The sequence below is a fragment of the Pogoniulus pusillus genome, chromosome 39 (genome assembly GCF_015220805.1).
Source record: "Pogoniulus pusillus isolate bPogPus1 chromosome 39, bPogPus1.pri, whole genome shotgun sequence".
Lineage (NCBI taxonomy): Eukaryota > Metazoa > Chordata > Aves > Piciformes > Lybiidae > Pogoniulus > Pogoniulus pusillus.
Genome location: NC_087302.1, coordinates 4822075 through 4836943, shown reverse-complemented (window position 1 = coordinate 4836943; position 14869 = coordinate 4822075). Strand labels below are relative to the sequence as shown.

At 56.1% G+C, this 14869-nt stretch overlaps 1 protein-coding gene across 1 annotated transcript in view; it reads right to left on the bottom strand.

The window, feature by feature from the left end:
* Positions 1-4824: 4824 nt before the first annotated feature.
* MAPKAPK2 (MAPK activated protein kinase 2) overlaps positions 4825-14869 on the bottom strand; it is a 42225-nt gene continuing 32180 nt past the window's right edge. The window contains exons 2-10 of the mRNA XM_064173890.1: positions 14557-14696; positions 11228-11292; positions 10340-10419; positions 10102-10228; positions 8544-8619; positions 8205-8329; positions 7534-7619; positions 6659-6739; positions 4825-5290 (exon numbers count right to left, since the gene is read on the bottom strand). Of these exons, the coding sequence (XP_064029960.1) occupies positions 5147-5290; positions 6659-6739; positions 7534-7619; positions 8205-8329; positions 8544-8619; positions 10102-10228; positions 10340-10419; positions 11228-11292; positions 14557-14696 (924 nt within the window). The 3' untranslated portion in view covers positions 4825-5146. The remainder of the gene's footprint in view (positions 5291-6658; positions 6740-7533; positions 7620-8204; positions 8330-8543; positions 8620-10101; positions 10229-10339; positions 10420-11227; positions 11293-14556; positions 14697-14869) is intronic.

Genomic DNA, 14869 nt, shown 5'->3' with positions numbered 1-14869 from the left:
AAGTCATCACCTAGCAAGAAGTTTTACAGTAGGAGGGTGGTGAGACACTGGAACAGGTTGCACAGGAGGTTGTGGCTGCCTCCTCCCTGGAGGTGTTGATGATCAGGCTGGATGAAGTCTTGAGCAGCTGAGTCTGGTTCACAGAATCAAACAGGCTGGAAGAGAGCTCCAAGCTCAGCCAGCCCAACCTAGCACCCAGCCCTGCCCAACCAACCACACCATGGCACTAAGTGCCCCAGCCAGGCTTGGCTGCAACACCTCCAGCCACAGCCACTCCACCACCTCCCTGGGCAGCCCATTCCAGTGCCAATCACTCTCTCTGACAACAACTTCCTAACAACATCCAGCCTAGACCTGCCCTGGCACAGCTTGAGGCTGTGTCCTCTTCTTCTGTTGCTGGCTGCCTGGCAGCAGAGCCCAACCCCACCTGGCTACAGCCTCCCTGCAGGCAGCTGCAGGCAGCAATCAGCTCTGCCCTGAGCCTCCTCTTCTGCAGGCTGCACCCCCCCAGCTCCCTCAGCCTCTCCTCACAGGGCTGTGCTCCAGGCCCCTCCCCAGCCTTGCTGCCCTTCTCCAAACACCTTCCAGCACCTCAGCATCTCTCTGCAATGGAGGAGCCCAGAACTGGACACAGCACTGCAGGGGTGGCCTGAGCAGTGCTGAGCACAGGGACAGAAGAACCTCCCTTGTCCTGCTGCCCACACTGCTCCTGAGCCAGCCCAGGATGCCATTGGCTCTCCTGGCAGTTGAGAGCTGTGCCTACCCATGGTGGGGAGGTTGGAGGAGATAAGCTCTGAAGTCCTTTCCAACCTGAGCCATTCTGTGATTCTAGAGTAACCCAACCATGTAAAAGAGCAATGCAGACCTTGAATGAGGTTCAGAGGCAAGTCCTGGATGCTGGAATCCTTAGGAGGAAGCTGCATGCTGCTTTTGGCATCTGACTTGGCATCTTCTGTCTCTACAGATACAAAACAGCCTTCAAAGTCCACATTCTGTGCTTCTGTGCTCCACAACCTCCCTGGAGATGTTGAAGGCCAGGTTGGATGAGGCCTTGAGCAACCTGTTTTAGTGGGAGGTGTCCCTGCCTATGGCAGGGGGTTGGAACTGGCTGAGCTTTGAGCTCCCTTCCAACCTAACCCATTCTGTGATTCATTGTAAGCCAAGCACAGGTCAGGATGAAGCAGGTGGCATCAGCACCAGCAGACAGAGCTTTAAAAGGTCCCTTCCCACCCAAGACCTTCTATGATTCTGTGATCTGAGGGTTCAGACATAACCTGAGTGAGGTCCTAACCCTCCACCAAAGCACTGCAGAGTCTGGGGTACCTGCCTGGTGGCAGGTTGGGAGTGCATCATAAATCCAAGCTTCTTTTACAGCCCCCCCAGCCCTGCCCAGAGCATCCCCACAGTGCTGCTGCCCAATAGAGGCACAGAAATGCAGACTGGTTGGGGTTAGAAAGGATCCTCTAAGGCAGAAAAGTGATAGTTTGGAATCAAACAACTCATCAGGACCTACCTGAGCCCTCCCACTGCTTCTGCACCCACAGGTGGAGGAGGAGGAAGAGGAAGGTGAAAAAGGTACCTGGGCAACTCACCACTTTCTCCTCTCCTGCAGACACTGGTAGGAGCAGCAGCTCTCAGCAGGCACACAGCAGTGCCCAGGGGTGCCAGCACAGAGGTGACAGAGGGGAGCAGGTGGCAGCCCCAGCTCCCAAGGACCTGTGTGCCCCAGCGCCCACAGCCACGATGCTGGATGCAGAGGTCCCTCTGCTGGCACCCAGGTGCAGCACCCACAGCCACACCCCACGGCCTGTGTCCCACGTCCCCAAAGCCCCAGTCCAGGCAGGGGCACACAAGTGGTGGAGAAGCCATCTGCAGCAGCTGGGACAGACAGAGCCACAAGACCCTGAGCCACTGTCCCCAAGCAAGTGACCAAAATGCTGCACCCCCAGGGAAGATGCAGTGCCTGCAGAAGTGTGGCCACAAGGTCAAGGGAGGTTCTCCTCCCCCTCCCCTCTGCCCAAGTGATGCCATGGCTGGAAAACTGGGTCCAGCTCTGGGAACCCCAGTTCAAAAGAGACAAGGAAGTGCTGGGGAGAGTCCAGCAGAGGTTACAAAGCTGCTGAGGGAGCATCTCTGTGAAGAAACAAAGGCTGAGAGTCCTGGGGGGTGAGAGCCTGGGAAGAGCAGCCTGGGAGGGGATCTGAGCAATGCTCAGCAAGAGCTAAAGGGTGGGGGGCAAGAGGAGGGGGCTGGGCTCTTGTCAGCAGTGCCCAGTGACAGAACAAGGGGCAGTGGGCACAGACTGGAAGCCAGGAGGTTCCACTTGAACTTAAGGAGAAACTCTTTAGGTGTGAGGGTGCTGGAGCTCTGCAGCAGGCTGCCCAGAGAGGTTGTGGAGTCTCCATCTCTGCAGAGATCTCAACCCTACCTGGTCATTGTGCTCCTGGGTAAGCTGCTGTGAGTGCAAGGGGTCTGGAGTGGATGATCTCCAGAGGTCCCTTCCAACCCTTCCCACTCTGGGATTCTCCAAGTTCAGCCTCTTCGGTGGGGTGGGTGTTGAAAAGGCAACATGAACAAAGGTACACAGCCTCAAATTGTGCCAGAGGAGGTATTCCAGAGAGATGCTGAGGTGCTGGAAGGTGTCTGGAGAAGGGCAGCAAGGCTGGGGAGGGGCCTGGAGCACAGCCCTGTGAGGAGAGGTTGAGGGAGCTGGGGGGGTGCAGCCTGCAGCAGAGGAGGCTCAGGGCAGAGCTCATTGCTGTCTGCAGCTGCCTGCAGGGAGGCTGTAGCCAGGTGGGGTTGGGCTCTGCTGCCAGGCAGCCAGCAACAGAAGAAGGGGACACAGCCTCAAGCTGTGCCAGGGCAGGTCTAGGCTGGATGTTGTTAGGAAGTTGTTGTCAGAGAGAGTGATTGGCACTGGAATGGGCTGCCCAGGGAGGTGGTGGAGTGGCTGTGGCTGGAGGTGTTGCAGCCAAGCCTGGCTGGGGCACTTAGTGCCATGGTGTGGTTGGTTGGGCAGGGCTGGGTGCTAGGTTGGGCTGGCTGAGCTTGGAGCTCTCTTCCAGCCTGCTTGATTCTATGAAGCCATCAGGAAAGCAGCTGCCCAGCTTGGAGCATTGAGTTGCTTCTTCACAGCCACACAAGCAAGGAAGAGAGACCTGGGGTGAGGCATTAGGTGTCTTTAATCCAAAAGGACTGAAGAGCAGACCAGGAAGATTAGTATAAGCCAACAGAGACACACACACACACACACACAGAGAGAAAAAACAAAAAGAAGGAAAAAATAAACCCAAATCAAATGAAAACCAACACAACAAATAAGGAAAAAATAAAAACAAAAGGATAAAAAAAAATACTTTTGAGAAACCAAATTAAAATCTCCATACAGTGGCTGAAAAGTTCACCTAAAAACTAAACATTGCCTTTAAAAAAAACCAAAACAACAGCACAAAATAAAAGAACAACAACCAACAACAATCTGCTTCTGTTGTGTTTTCTTTCCCCCCCCCTCAAAGCCTTTGAAGGCAGAGAAACATTTGTGTGACAAATAATAATAATAACATCAATAATTATTCATTAACTCCTGGACTAAAGGCTTGGGAGAAGCCATCCTGCTCCCAGCAGGAGGGGAAAAAAATCACTCCCAGCCCTTCTGGGAGCTGCTGGCAGGAGCCACAGAAAGGCTCAGCAAGAGAATCCCTTCCCCTGCCCAGCTCCATTTAGGGAGGGGGCAGCACTGCCACAGTGGGGGACTCACTGGAGCCACAGTGGGGGACTGGAGCCACAGTGTGGGGGGGACTGGAGCCACAGTGTGGGGGGGACTGGAGCCACAGTGTGGGGGGGACTGGAGCCACAGTGTGGGGGGGACTGGAGCCACAGTGTGGGGGGGACTGGAGCCACAGTGTGGGGGGGGGCACTGCAGCCACAGTGGGAGGGGGGGCACTGCAGCCACAGTGGGGGGGGGGGACTCACTGCAGCCACAGTCGGGGACTCACTGCAGCCACAGTGGGGGACTCACTGCAGCCACAGTGTGGCCACATTCCACAGCCCCATGCCACCTCTACCCCCTCCCCCCCCAATGCCACCCACTTGTCCCCACAGACTCCCCCACCCCAGGACAGCATCTCCCCAGTGCTGAGGGTTACAAGGATGGGTGAAGCTATCAGGAGGGATTGCTGGGGGTGAGGAGGCAGGGAGGAGGGCACTGACATCTCCTGTTCACTACCCACCCCCCCAAGCACGTCCCTCCTGAGGTCAGAACTGGATTCCAGGCACAGGGAAGAGGGCTGCAGTGGCCAGGAGCAGCTCCATGCCCAGGGACAGGACACACACCCCACGCACAGACAGACAGACAAAACAGCCACACAGACACTGCTCACCGGGGCCAAGTGGAGGCTTCCAATTCAGGGAGGGCTTCAAAAGGGCTTTTTTGGCTACTATGCTTGAAAAGCAGCAGTTTCCTTCCCTTCCCCCCTACTCCTTTCCCCACCACACACAGCAGGGGTAGGGAGAAGGCAGCTCCTTGACCCCCCCCAACCCTAAAGCTCACCCTTAGGCAGCACCCCCCCAAAACTAACTCCCCCATCACCAACCCCTTACCCCTTGCCTGCCCTTTCAGCTCTTACAGTAGTTATGAACCCCCCCCCAAAGATGTATCTGTTAGATCCACCCTCAAAAGATCACCACAGGAACTTCCATCTCTCTTTGGGAATGAAATAAAAAAACCATCAACCCCCTCCCCCCCCCAAAAAAAAATAAAACAACCAAAATTGCTTCAAGAAAAGGAAAAAACCCCCCCCAAAAAAAAAACAACCCACCAGAAAATAACAATCCCTTTGTTTTTTGGTGGCATTCACCTATAAAACACCAACCCCACCCTACTGAGGGGGGGGGGTTTCTTCTGCTCCAGAAAGGTGGGAAATAAACACACAGCTGAGGAGCTTCAAAAGCCCTCGACTAGGCTGGTAGAAATGTCTGAATTCCAAGCCCTGGCTGCAAGAGTCTCTCTTTTTGGCTTGGGTTTTTGTCCTCTGGGTTTTTGTTTTTCCTTAAAAAATATATTTATCTCTATAGAGTTATTGCTTTTGTCTTCTTCCTCCTCCTCCTCCTCCTCCTCCTTCTCTCTCTTTCTCCTCCAGGGCTGTCCTCAGTGAGGCAGAGCAGCAGGCTCGGGGGGGTTTGCTTTCTTCCTCCTCTTCATCAGCAAAGGGTTGGAGGAATCTTCGATTTTCTTGATCTTGATCTGTTCGTAGTCCACTCTCATGGTGGCCAAGGCGCTTGTCATCTCCTCCTGTAGGGGCAGCAGGGGGAGTCAGCAGATCCCTTCTCCCAGCCCAGGATTCCCAGGGCATTCATTTTTCCCAGCCTCATCTCAAGAGCAGAGCTCCCCAGCAGCTGGGAGCAAACTCCAGCATGGATTTAGTGTCCCATTGCCTCTTTTTCCCCAGCCTCGACCCAAGCACAGATCTTCCTCAGCAGCTGGGAACCAATTCCAGCAGGCATTGAGTGTCCTACCACCTACTTTCCCAGCCTCGTCCCAAGAACAGATCTTCCTCAGCAGCTGGGAACCAATTCTAGCAGGCATTGAGTGTCCTACCACCCATTTTTCCAGCCTCATCCCAAGCACAGATCTTCCTCAGCAGCTGGGAACCAATTCCAGCAGGGATTGAGTGTCCCACCACCTACTTTCCCAGCCTCATCCCAAGAACAGATCTTCCTCAGCAGCTGGGAACCAATTCCAGCAGGCATTGAGTGTCCCACCACCTACTTTCCCAGCCTCATCCCAAGCACAGATCTTCCTCAGCAGCTGGGAACCAATTCCAGCAGGCATTGAGTGCCCCACCACCTACTTTCCCAGCCTCATCCCAAGCACAGATCTTCCCCAGCAGCTGGGAGCAAACTCCAGTATGGATTTAGTGTCCCATCACCTATTTTTTCCCAGCCTCAACCCAAGCATAGATCTTCCCCAGCAGCTGGGAACCAATTCCAGCAGGGATTGAGTGTCCCACCACTTCCTTGCCCAGCCTCATCCCAAGCACACATCTTCCCCAGCAGCTGGGAGCAAACTCCAGCAGGGATTGAGTGTCCTACCACCCATTTTACCAGCCTCATCCTAAATGCACATCTACCCAGCAGCTGGGAGAACAAATCCAGTGGGGACTGAGTGTCCTACCTCTCGTTTTTCCAGCTTCATTTCAAGAACAGATGTTCCCCAGCAGCTGGGAACCAATTCCAGCAGGGACTGAGTATCCTACCACCCATTTTTCCAGCCTCAACCCAAGCATACATCTCCCAGCAGATGAGAACAAACTCCAGCAGGGATTGAGTGTCCTACCACCTGTTTTTCCAGCCTCATCCCAAGAACAGATCTCCTCAGCAGCTGGGAACAAATCCAGTGAGAATTGAGTGTCCTACCACCCGTTTTTCCAGCCTTAACCCAAGCACAGATGTCTCCAGCAGCTAGGAACAAATCCAGCAAGGATTTTGTCTCCCAGACCCATTTTTCCAGCCTCATCCCAAGCACAGATCTCCCTAGCAGCTGGGATGTTCACACCAAGCCCAAACTAGCTCAGTTGACAAAGAGAGAGCAGAAGAGGACAGTCCTCAGATGGTCCCCGGGGCACAGAGTGTTGCAGGCAGCAACAGAGAGAGGCTTCACCTTCACATCCTCCCACAGATCCTTCTCCTCCTTCAGCACACGGCTGGTGTGCAGTGGGGTCTGGGGCACCTGCATGGATTGCTGCAGGGAACAGAGGAGCCTGAGGTGGGAGCCACCCACAGCCCAGCTCATCTCCATCCCCACCTCTCCATCCTCCCCTCCCTCCATCTCCATCCCCAATCCCACCTCCAGCCCTCTGCCCCCAACCCCACCTCTCCATCCCCCCATCACTCTATCTCCACTCCCAACCTCACCTCTCCATCCCCCCATCCCTCTCTCCATCTCCATTCCCAATCCTACCTCCATCCCTCCATCTCCACCTCTCCATCCCCCTATCCTTTCCTCCATCTCTATTCCCAACCCCACTTCTCCATCCCTCCATCCCCAAACCCACCTCTCCATCCCCCCATCCCTCCCTCCATCTCCATCCTCTCCTCCCTCCCTCCATCTTCATCCCCAACCCCACCTCTCCATCCCCCCATCCCTCCCCTCCCTCCGTCTCCATTCCCAACCCCACCTCTCCATCCCTCCATCCCTCCTCTCCCTCCATCTCCATTCCCAACCCCACCTCTCCATCCCTCCATCCCTCCCCTCCCTCCATCTTCATCCCCAACCCCACCTCTCCATCCCCCCATCCCTCCCTCCCTCTTCATCCCCAACCCCACTTCTCCATCCCCTATCCCTCCCTCATCCCTTCCTCCTGCCATCCATCCCTCCTCTTCCCCCTCTCCCCTTCCTTTTCTCCCTCCCCCCACTCCTCCCTCCCACTCATCCCCCCCATCCCAGCAGCCCACCCCTCCCTCCATCCCCCCATCCCTTCCCATTCCCCATCACTCACCCCTCCCACCCCCATCCCTCCATGCCCCCAGCCTCACCATGATCCAGGGGTGGTTCATGAACTCCGTTATGGTCATGCGCTGGGTGGGGTCAGTCTTCAGCAGGTTTCGGATCAGCTGCTTCACTGCAAGGGTTTGTGCAGGGCTGGGCATTAGCAGGTGCCAGTGGGGCCCCTGCCCAGGCTTCACCCTCAGCCAGTGGCACCCAAAAAGCCTGCACACACCTCCCAGCCCCTCTGTGCCACAGCCCTCACACCTTGCTCATGCCCTTTGGCAAAAGCCTCTTGAGCTAAGCGGTGAAGATGCTCCTGCCATGACAGGCAGGACAAGGGAAGTGACTCTGCCCCTCTGCATCCAACTCTGGGGCCCCCAGCATGAAAAGGACATGGAACTGTTTGAAAGGGTCCAGAGGAGGTCACAAAGATGATCTGAGGACTGCAGCACCTCCCATATGGGGACAGAGAGTTGGGGCTCTTCAGCCTGGAGAAGAGAAGGCTCCAGAGAGACCTTAGAGCAGCCCTCCAGGGTCTGAAGGGGGCTACAGGAGAGCTGGGGAGGGAGTTTGGATAAGGATTGGGAGCAACAGGATGAGAGGCAATGGCTTTGAGCTGGGAGAGGGGAAACTGAGACTGGAGATTAGGAAGCAATTTGTTAGAGTGAGGGTGGGGAGACCTCAGCCTGGGTACAAGCCAGCCTGGGGCTGTGCTTACCTTCCTCTGACACTTCTGACCACTCAGGATTGGGAAACTCATACTGGCCCATCCGGATCCGCTTCTTCATGCCAGGGGAGATGGCCAGGCCGTGGTTGGAGTAGAAAGGGGGGTACCCACACAGCCTGCACCAGGAGAAAGGGGCAGAGAGTCAACCACTGCCCCAAACACCTCTCCAGCAGCACCCACGGGGCAGTGCAGCTGGCAACAGTTCAGCCCTGCCAGCCCTCAGCTGGCAACAGCTCTGCAAACCTGCAAGCCCCAAAGATGCATCTCCCCCCTGCCTCCCAGCACCAACTCCTGCCCTCAGCAGGATGGAGAAGGAGCTGTTGGACTTACAGGATGTACATGATGACACCAAGGGACCACATGTCACAGGACTTGTCGTACTTCTCTGGGCCCAGCACCTCTGGGGCTGGTAAAGAGAGAAACAAACTCCTGAGTCCAAGTGAAGATACAGAGCCAGGCAAGAGGGGTCTGAGCAGCCCACCGAGCTGCCAAAGAGCTGCAGAAGACCTCCAGGAGGTCTCAGCAGCCCTGCTCAGGGCAGTGGAAGTGCTGCTGTGTGGGGTGCACCATGGGCACATTCTGTGGTCAAGCAGGCAGCAGTGGCAAGAGTGGTGCAGGATGATGCCACCTCACAGCACAACACAAAGGAAGCTGCAGCGTGGGCATGGGACATAGCCAGTGCAGAGAGGGGCAATGAAGATGGTGAAGGGTCTGGAGAACAGGACTGGTGAGGAAACTGGAGGTGTTTGGTCTGGAGAAGAGGAGGCTGAGAGGAGACCTCATGGCTCTCCAGTTTCGTGTTCACACTCTCCTCTTCCTGTCACCTCCTGTGAGGACAGGCTGAGAGAGTTGGAGTTGCTCCAGGCTGCTCCTGTTAGCAGCCTTCCAATATCTGAAGGAGCTACAGCAGAGCTAGAGAGGAACTTTTATAAAGGACCTGTGTTGCCAGGCCAAGGGACAGTGACCTGAAACTAGAGCAGGGGCCATCTGGATTGCACATTAGGAAGAAGTTCTTTACTCTGAGAGTGGTGAGACACTGGAAGAGGTTTTCCAAAGATGCCTCATCCCTGGAAGTGTTTAAGACCAGGCTGAGATGAGGCCTTGAGCACCCTGGGCTAGTGGGAGGTGTCCCTGCCCACAGCAAGGGGGTTGGAACTGGATGATTTTGATGGTCATAGAATCACAGCACCATGCAGGCTGGCAAAGCCTCTCAGGAGCACCAAGGCCAACCTAGAACCCTACTCTACTACATTCATCTGAAACCACAGCCCCAAGCACCACATCCAAACCACCCTGAAACACAGCCAGGCTGGGGGACTCCAGCACCTCCCTGGGCAGCTCATCCCAGCCCCTGACCACTCTCTCCAAGAAAAACTTTTTCATAGTGTCCAATCTAAACCTCCCCAGCCTCAGCTTGAGGCCATTCCCCCTTCTTCTGTCTTCTATTCTCTGTGAGCAGAGCCCAGCAGCAGCCTCTCCACAGTGTCCCTTCAGGTAGCTGCAGACAGCAATGAGCTCTGCTCTCAGCCTCCTCTTCCTCACACTACCCATCCTCAGCTCCCTCAGTCACTCCTCCTAAGATTTATTCTCCAGGCCTTTCCCCAGCTTCATTGCCCTCCTCTGGACCTGCTCCAGCACCTCCACATCTCTCTTGAGTAGAATCCTATGAGCAGAGCCCAGCAGCAGCCTCTCCACACTGTCCCTTCAGGTAGCTGCAGACAGCAATGAGGTCTGCCCTCAGCCTCCTCTTCTTCAAACTAAACAGCCCCCAGGTCCCTTCTAACTCAAGCCACTCTATGATGGCCACCATCCAAACTACCCAGGGCACCATCCAAACCTCTCCAGCTCTGCAAACCTGCAAGCCCAAGCCCCCTCCAACCCCACTTACCCACGTAGTAGGGGGTGTAGCACGGAGTAGCCAAGGAGTTGTGTGTGGTGGTCTCTTTAGCGAAGCCAAAGTCGGTGAGTTTGAGCACAGCATTTGGCCTTTTGGAGGTGTACAGGAGGTTTTCTGGCTGTGGAAAGAGGAGGGAAGGAGGAGTGAGCAGAAGAGCTGCAGCAGCCTTGGCACTGCCAGGGGGCCAGGCAGGGCTCAGGGCTGGCAGGGTGGGGGTGCGGTGCGGTACCTTCACGTCCCGGTGCGCGATGTTGATCGAGTGCAGGTACTGGATGGCTTCCCCAATGCTCTTCATGATCTCTGAAGCCTCTGAAGCAGAGAGAAAGAAATAACCCCAACCCTCAGAAGCCTTCAGGGGCAAGTTACAACCAGCAGCACGCCCTGGGCTACTTCACAAAGCAGGGAGCCACAGAACCTGGCTGAGGCCAAAGAGTTTCCTCTACCTGAAGCCCTCCCTTTCCAAGCAGAGCCTTCCCCCTCCAAACCAGCACCATGCCCAGGTCAGGAGCCTTCAGGAGACAGCAGAGAAACTCCCAGGAGAAGGAATGGGGCAGGACTATAGAATCACAGAATGTCAGGGGCTAGAAGGGACCTCCAAAGATCATCTGGTCCAGCCCCCCTGCCAGAGCAGGATCACCCAAAGCAGATGTAGCCCTTGACTCCGATATCAACTGCTTCACATACCCCAAAGAAGGGCTTGGTTTGGGGCTGGGAGGCTGACACAGCCTCCAGCACTGCTGGAACCCCAAATCTGCATGGAAACCACCTGGGAAAGCTTTGCCTGTAGGACAGGAAGCCAAGGGGACAATGGGCTCAGGGGCTGGGCTTTGCAGCTGCTTTTCCTGGCCACAGGAGCAGAGGGGATGAGATTAACAGAATCTGTGAGAACCTCAACCCTGGACTTCAGCTCCTGAAGGTCACTGGAGACAGATTGGGTGTGGGGGCAGCTGAGAAAACATTCCTTAACCCTGCTCTCAAGTGAGCATGGAAAACAGGACCACTCACACTCCCCACTCCCCGAGGGCAAAACCCTACTGAGGGTTCAGAAGAGTGACTGAGGGGATGAGATGGACCAGAGACACTCCAAAAGCTGCCCAGGTGCCTATTGGCTCCATACCTCGTTCTGTGAAGGCCTGGTCTCCCCTGTCCTGAATGCGGCTGAAGAGCTCCCCACCATCCAAGCTGGAAGAGAAGCAGCTGGGGTCAGACACTGCCACATCCTAGAATGGGTTAGGTTGGAAGGGAGCTCAAAGCTCAGCCAGTTCCAAGCCCTCTGCCATAGGCAGGGACACCTCCCACTAGAACAGGTTGCTCAAGGACTCATACAACCTGGTCCTGAACACCTCCCTGGGCAACCTGTGCCAGTGTCTCACCACCTTCAACTTGTGCCAGGGTCTCACCACCTTCAACCTGTGCCAGGGTCTCACCACCCTCAACCTGTGCCAGGGTCTCACCACCCTCAACCTGTGCCAGGGTCTCACCACCCTCACTGCAAACAACTTCTTCCTCACATCCACTTTCAATCGCCCCTCTGCCACTTCAAACCCATTCCTCCTCCTCCTCTCATTCCCAGACCTTGTCAATAGTCCCTCCCCAGCCCTCTTGTAGTCCCCTTCAGATCCTGCAAAGCCATTTCAAGGTCTCCTCCAAGCCTTCTCTTCTCCAGGCTGCACAGCCCCAACTCTCTCAGCCTGTGCTCACAGCAGAGCTGCTGCAGCCCTCTCAGCATCTTGGTGGCCTCCTCTGCACTGCCTCCAACACTTCCATGTCCTGCTTGTGCTGGGGGCTCCAGAACTGCCCCCAGGACTGCAGGTGGGGTGTGAGGAGAGCAGAGCCAAGGGGCAGGATCCCCTCCCTTGCCCTGTGCCCACACTGCTCTTGCTGCAGCCCAGCACAGGGTTGTGTCTGGGCTGCACTCACACTGCAGGCTCCTGTTGAGCTTTGCATCACCAGCACGTGCAGGACCCAAACCTCTGCTGCTCAGCCACAAGCTGCACAAGCTCAGCAAGAAACAAATCCCTGCTCCATCCAAGCCCTCAGGTTGGCCTTTCTGGGCACAGGCTGTTGCAGAGCCTCCTCCTTCCAGAAATGAGCAGGGCAGAGGCTTGGTGCAGGTGATGGAGCTGTTGGGTTGGAGCGGACGTGGTCTCCCCAGCAAGCCACAGGAACACATTTACAGTAAAGACAACAATTGTGGCTTGAAGGTGGTGAGAAGGCTCCTGGCACAGCTGACCTCGTTTAGGTGACAACCCAACCCCCTGCAGAAGTGCTGAGCTAAGAGCAAGGCACGGGTAAAGTGTCAGCAGCACCAAGATGGGTTCAGCCATGGGGTGGGGGAGGCAGAGCCAGAACCTTGGGCAAGCTCTCACCTAAGGTGTTGGAGAAGGAGCATGGCAACCTTGGTATGGTTCCATCTCCAGGTACCTTAAAGGAAAACTCAGCTCCCAGAGAGATCAGGAAGGAGATTAGGGACACTTCTCCACGGGAACAGGGCTAGCAACACTTCCTGTCCCTGCCTTATCTAACTCCAGCAGAAGTGGCTTCTGGCTTTCCCAGCACAGAGAGCATCTCCTGCCAGCAGCCCTGACATTTGCTGGACACCTGCAATAGACACAGCTCCAGCCACACCAGGAGACAAACCACACTCGTGCTGCAAGCCAGATGCTACCTTGTGCTGGGCAAAGCATCCCTCAGCCAGCCAGGACCTGTGGCAGGGACCCCCCACAGCCCTGGGGACTCATTTCCCACCATTCACCTCCTGCTCTCTTCCCATACCAGCAGAGGCACCAACAAACCTCTCCCACCCCCAGCTGCCCAGCGTCCTGCTGTGGTTCTCAGGAGCCTCCTCCCATGCAGGAGCTGCAGCCTGCCCCAGGAGCTGCTCGTGGTGCTCCTCACACTCACTGCCCCCACCCCAAGGCAACTCAACCTACTTGCCAGAGGAGAGGTTTTGGCAAGGAAACTGCAAGCAAATCACAGCTGCGGTTGGGATGTGGTTTCAAGACTTTCCCCTTCATTCCTCCTCCTCCCCAGGTCATAGCAAACCTCTACCCAACCCAGAGCCACTCCACTGCTGCTGCAAGAGGTGCAGTGACCTTGGCAGATGTGCCACCTTGGTTTGGCTGTGTGCTGCCTCCTGGACCCCACCACAGGCCGCTGGGGGATGCCAGGAACCTGCTGCTTGCCCCACCCCGCCCCACACACACTTTCAACATCCAAGGTGAGTTTGGTTATGATCAGTCTGCAGCAGGAACCACAGGGCCTGAAGCCTCCCAACAGCCCAGAGAGTTCTCAGAATGACTCACAGCCAGCACAGCTCCCATCCCAATGCTGCAGCACCTCCCCCAGGGCATGCCCCACAGCAGCATCCCATTGCTGCAGCACATCCCTCACAGCATCTCCATGGGGTCCTAGCACCACAGCAGCACCACAGGAAGGTGTTCACCCCCTCTTGGCATCCTCCCATGGGGGCAGCATCACACAAGGTTCATCTGGTCCAACCTTTCTAGGTGATGGTACAGCTGAAATGAGCCAGCCCAGCACCTGGCAAGCTGAGCCTTGGCATTGCCCAGGGTAGGGGAAATGCAGAATCAGTCAGGGTTGGAAGAGACCACAAGGATCAGCCAATTCCAACCCCACTGCCATGGGCAGGGACACCTCACTACATCAGGCTGGCCACAGCCTCGGCCAGGCTGACCTTAAACACCTCTAAGGATGAGGCTTCCATCACCTTCCTGGGCAACCCCTGCCAGGCTCTCACCACCTTCATGCTGAACAACTTCTTCCCAGCATCCAGTCTGAGTCTCCCCATTTCCAGCTTTGCTCCATTCCCCCCAGTCCTATCACTCCCTGACAGCCTCAAAAGTCCCTCCCCAGCTTTCTTGTGACCCCCTTCAGATACTGAAAGGCCACAAGAAGGTCACCTCAGAGCCTTCATCACTACCTGACATCCTCAAAAGGCCCTCCCCAGCTTTCTTGTAGCCCCCTTCAGATACTGAAAGGCCACAAGAAGGTCACCTCAGAGCCTTCATCGCTACCTGACATCCTCAAAAGGCCCTCCCCAGCTTTCTTGTAGCCCCCTTCAGACACTGAATGGCCACAAGAAGGTCACCTCAGAGCCTTCATCGCTACCTGACATCCTCAAAAGGCCCTCCCCAGCTTTCTTGTAAGCCCCCTTCAGATACTGAAAGGCCACAACAAAGTCACCTCAGATCCTTCCCTCCAGCCTGCACAGCCCCAACTCCCTCAGTCTCTCCTCACAGCAGAGCAGCTCCAGCCCTCTGCTCATCCTCACAGTCCTTCTCTGGACACCTTCCAGCACCTCCACATCCCTCTTGTCTCAGGGGCTCCAGAACTGGAACGCAGCACTCCACTACTGCCCCTAAGAGCTGATTCCAACCTCTGCCTGTTCTCATGGGGTGAGCAAACCCCAGAGCAAGGACTCACCACTCCATGACGATGAGCAGACACTTCCTGCCCTGGTAGAGGTTCTCGTAGACGTCCATGATGCGGACGATGTGCGCACACTGCGACGCCCTCCAGTGCAGCTCCACCTCCCGCCGTGCCTTGGGGCAGTCCTGCAGCATCTGAGAGAGAAGGCAGAGCCCATCAGTCCCCCCCAGCCTCCTAAAGAATCATAGAAGGGTTTAGGTTGGAAAGGAGCTCAAAGCTCAGCCAGGTCCAACCACCCCTCCCACCCCCGACATAGGCAGGGACACCTCCCACTAGAAGAGGTTGCTCAAGGACTCATCCAACCTGG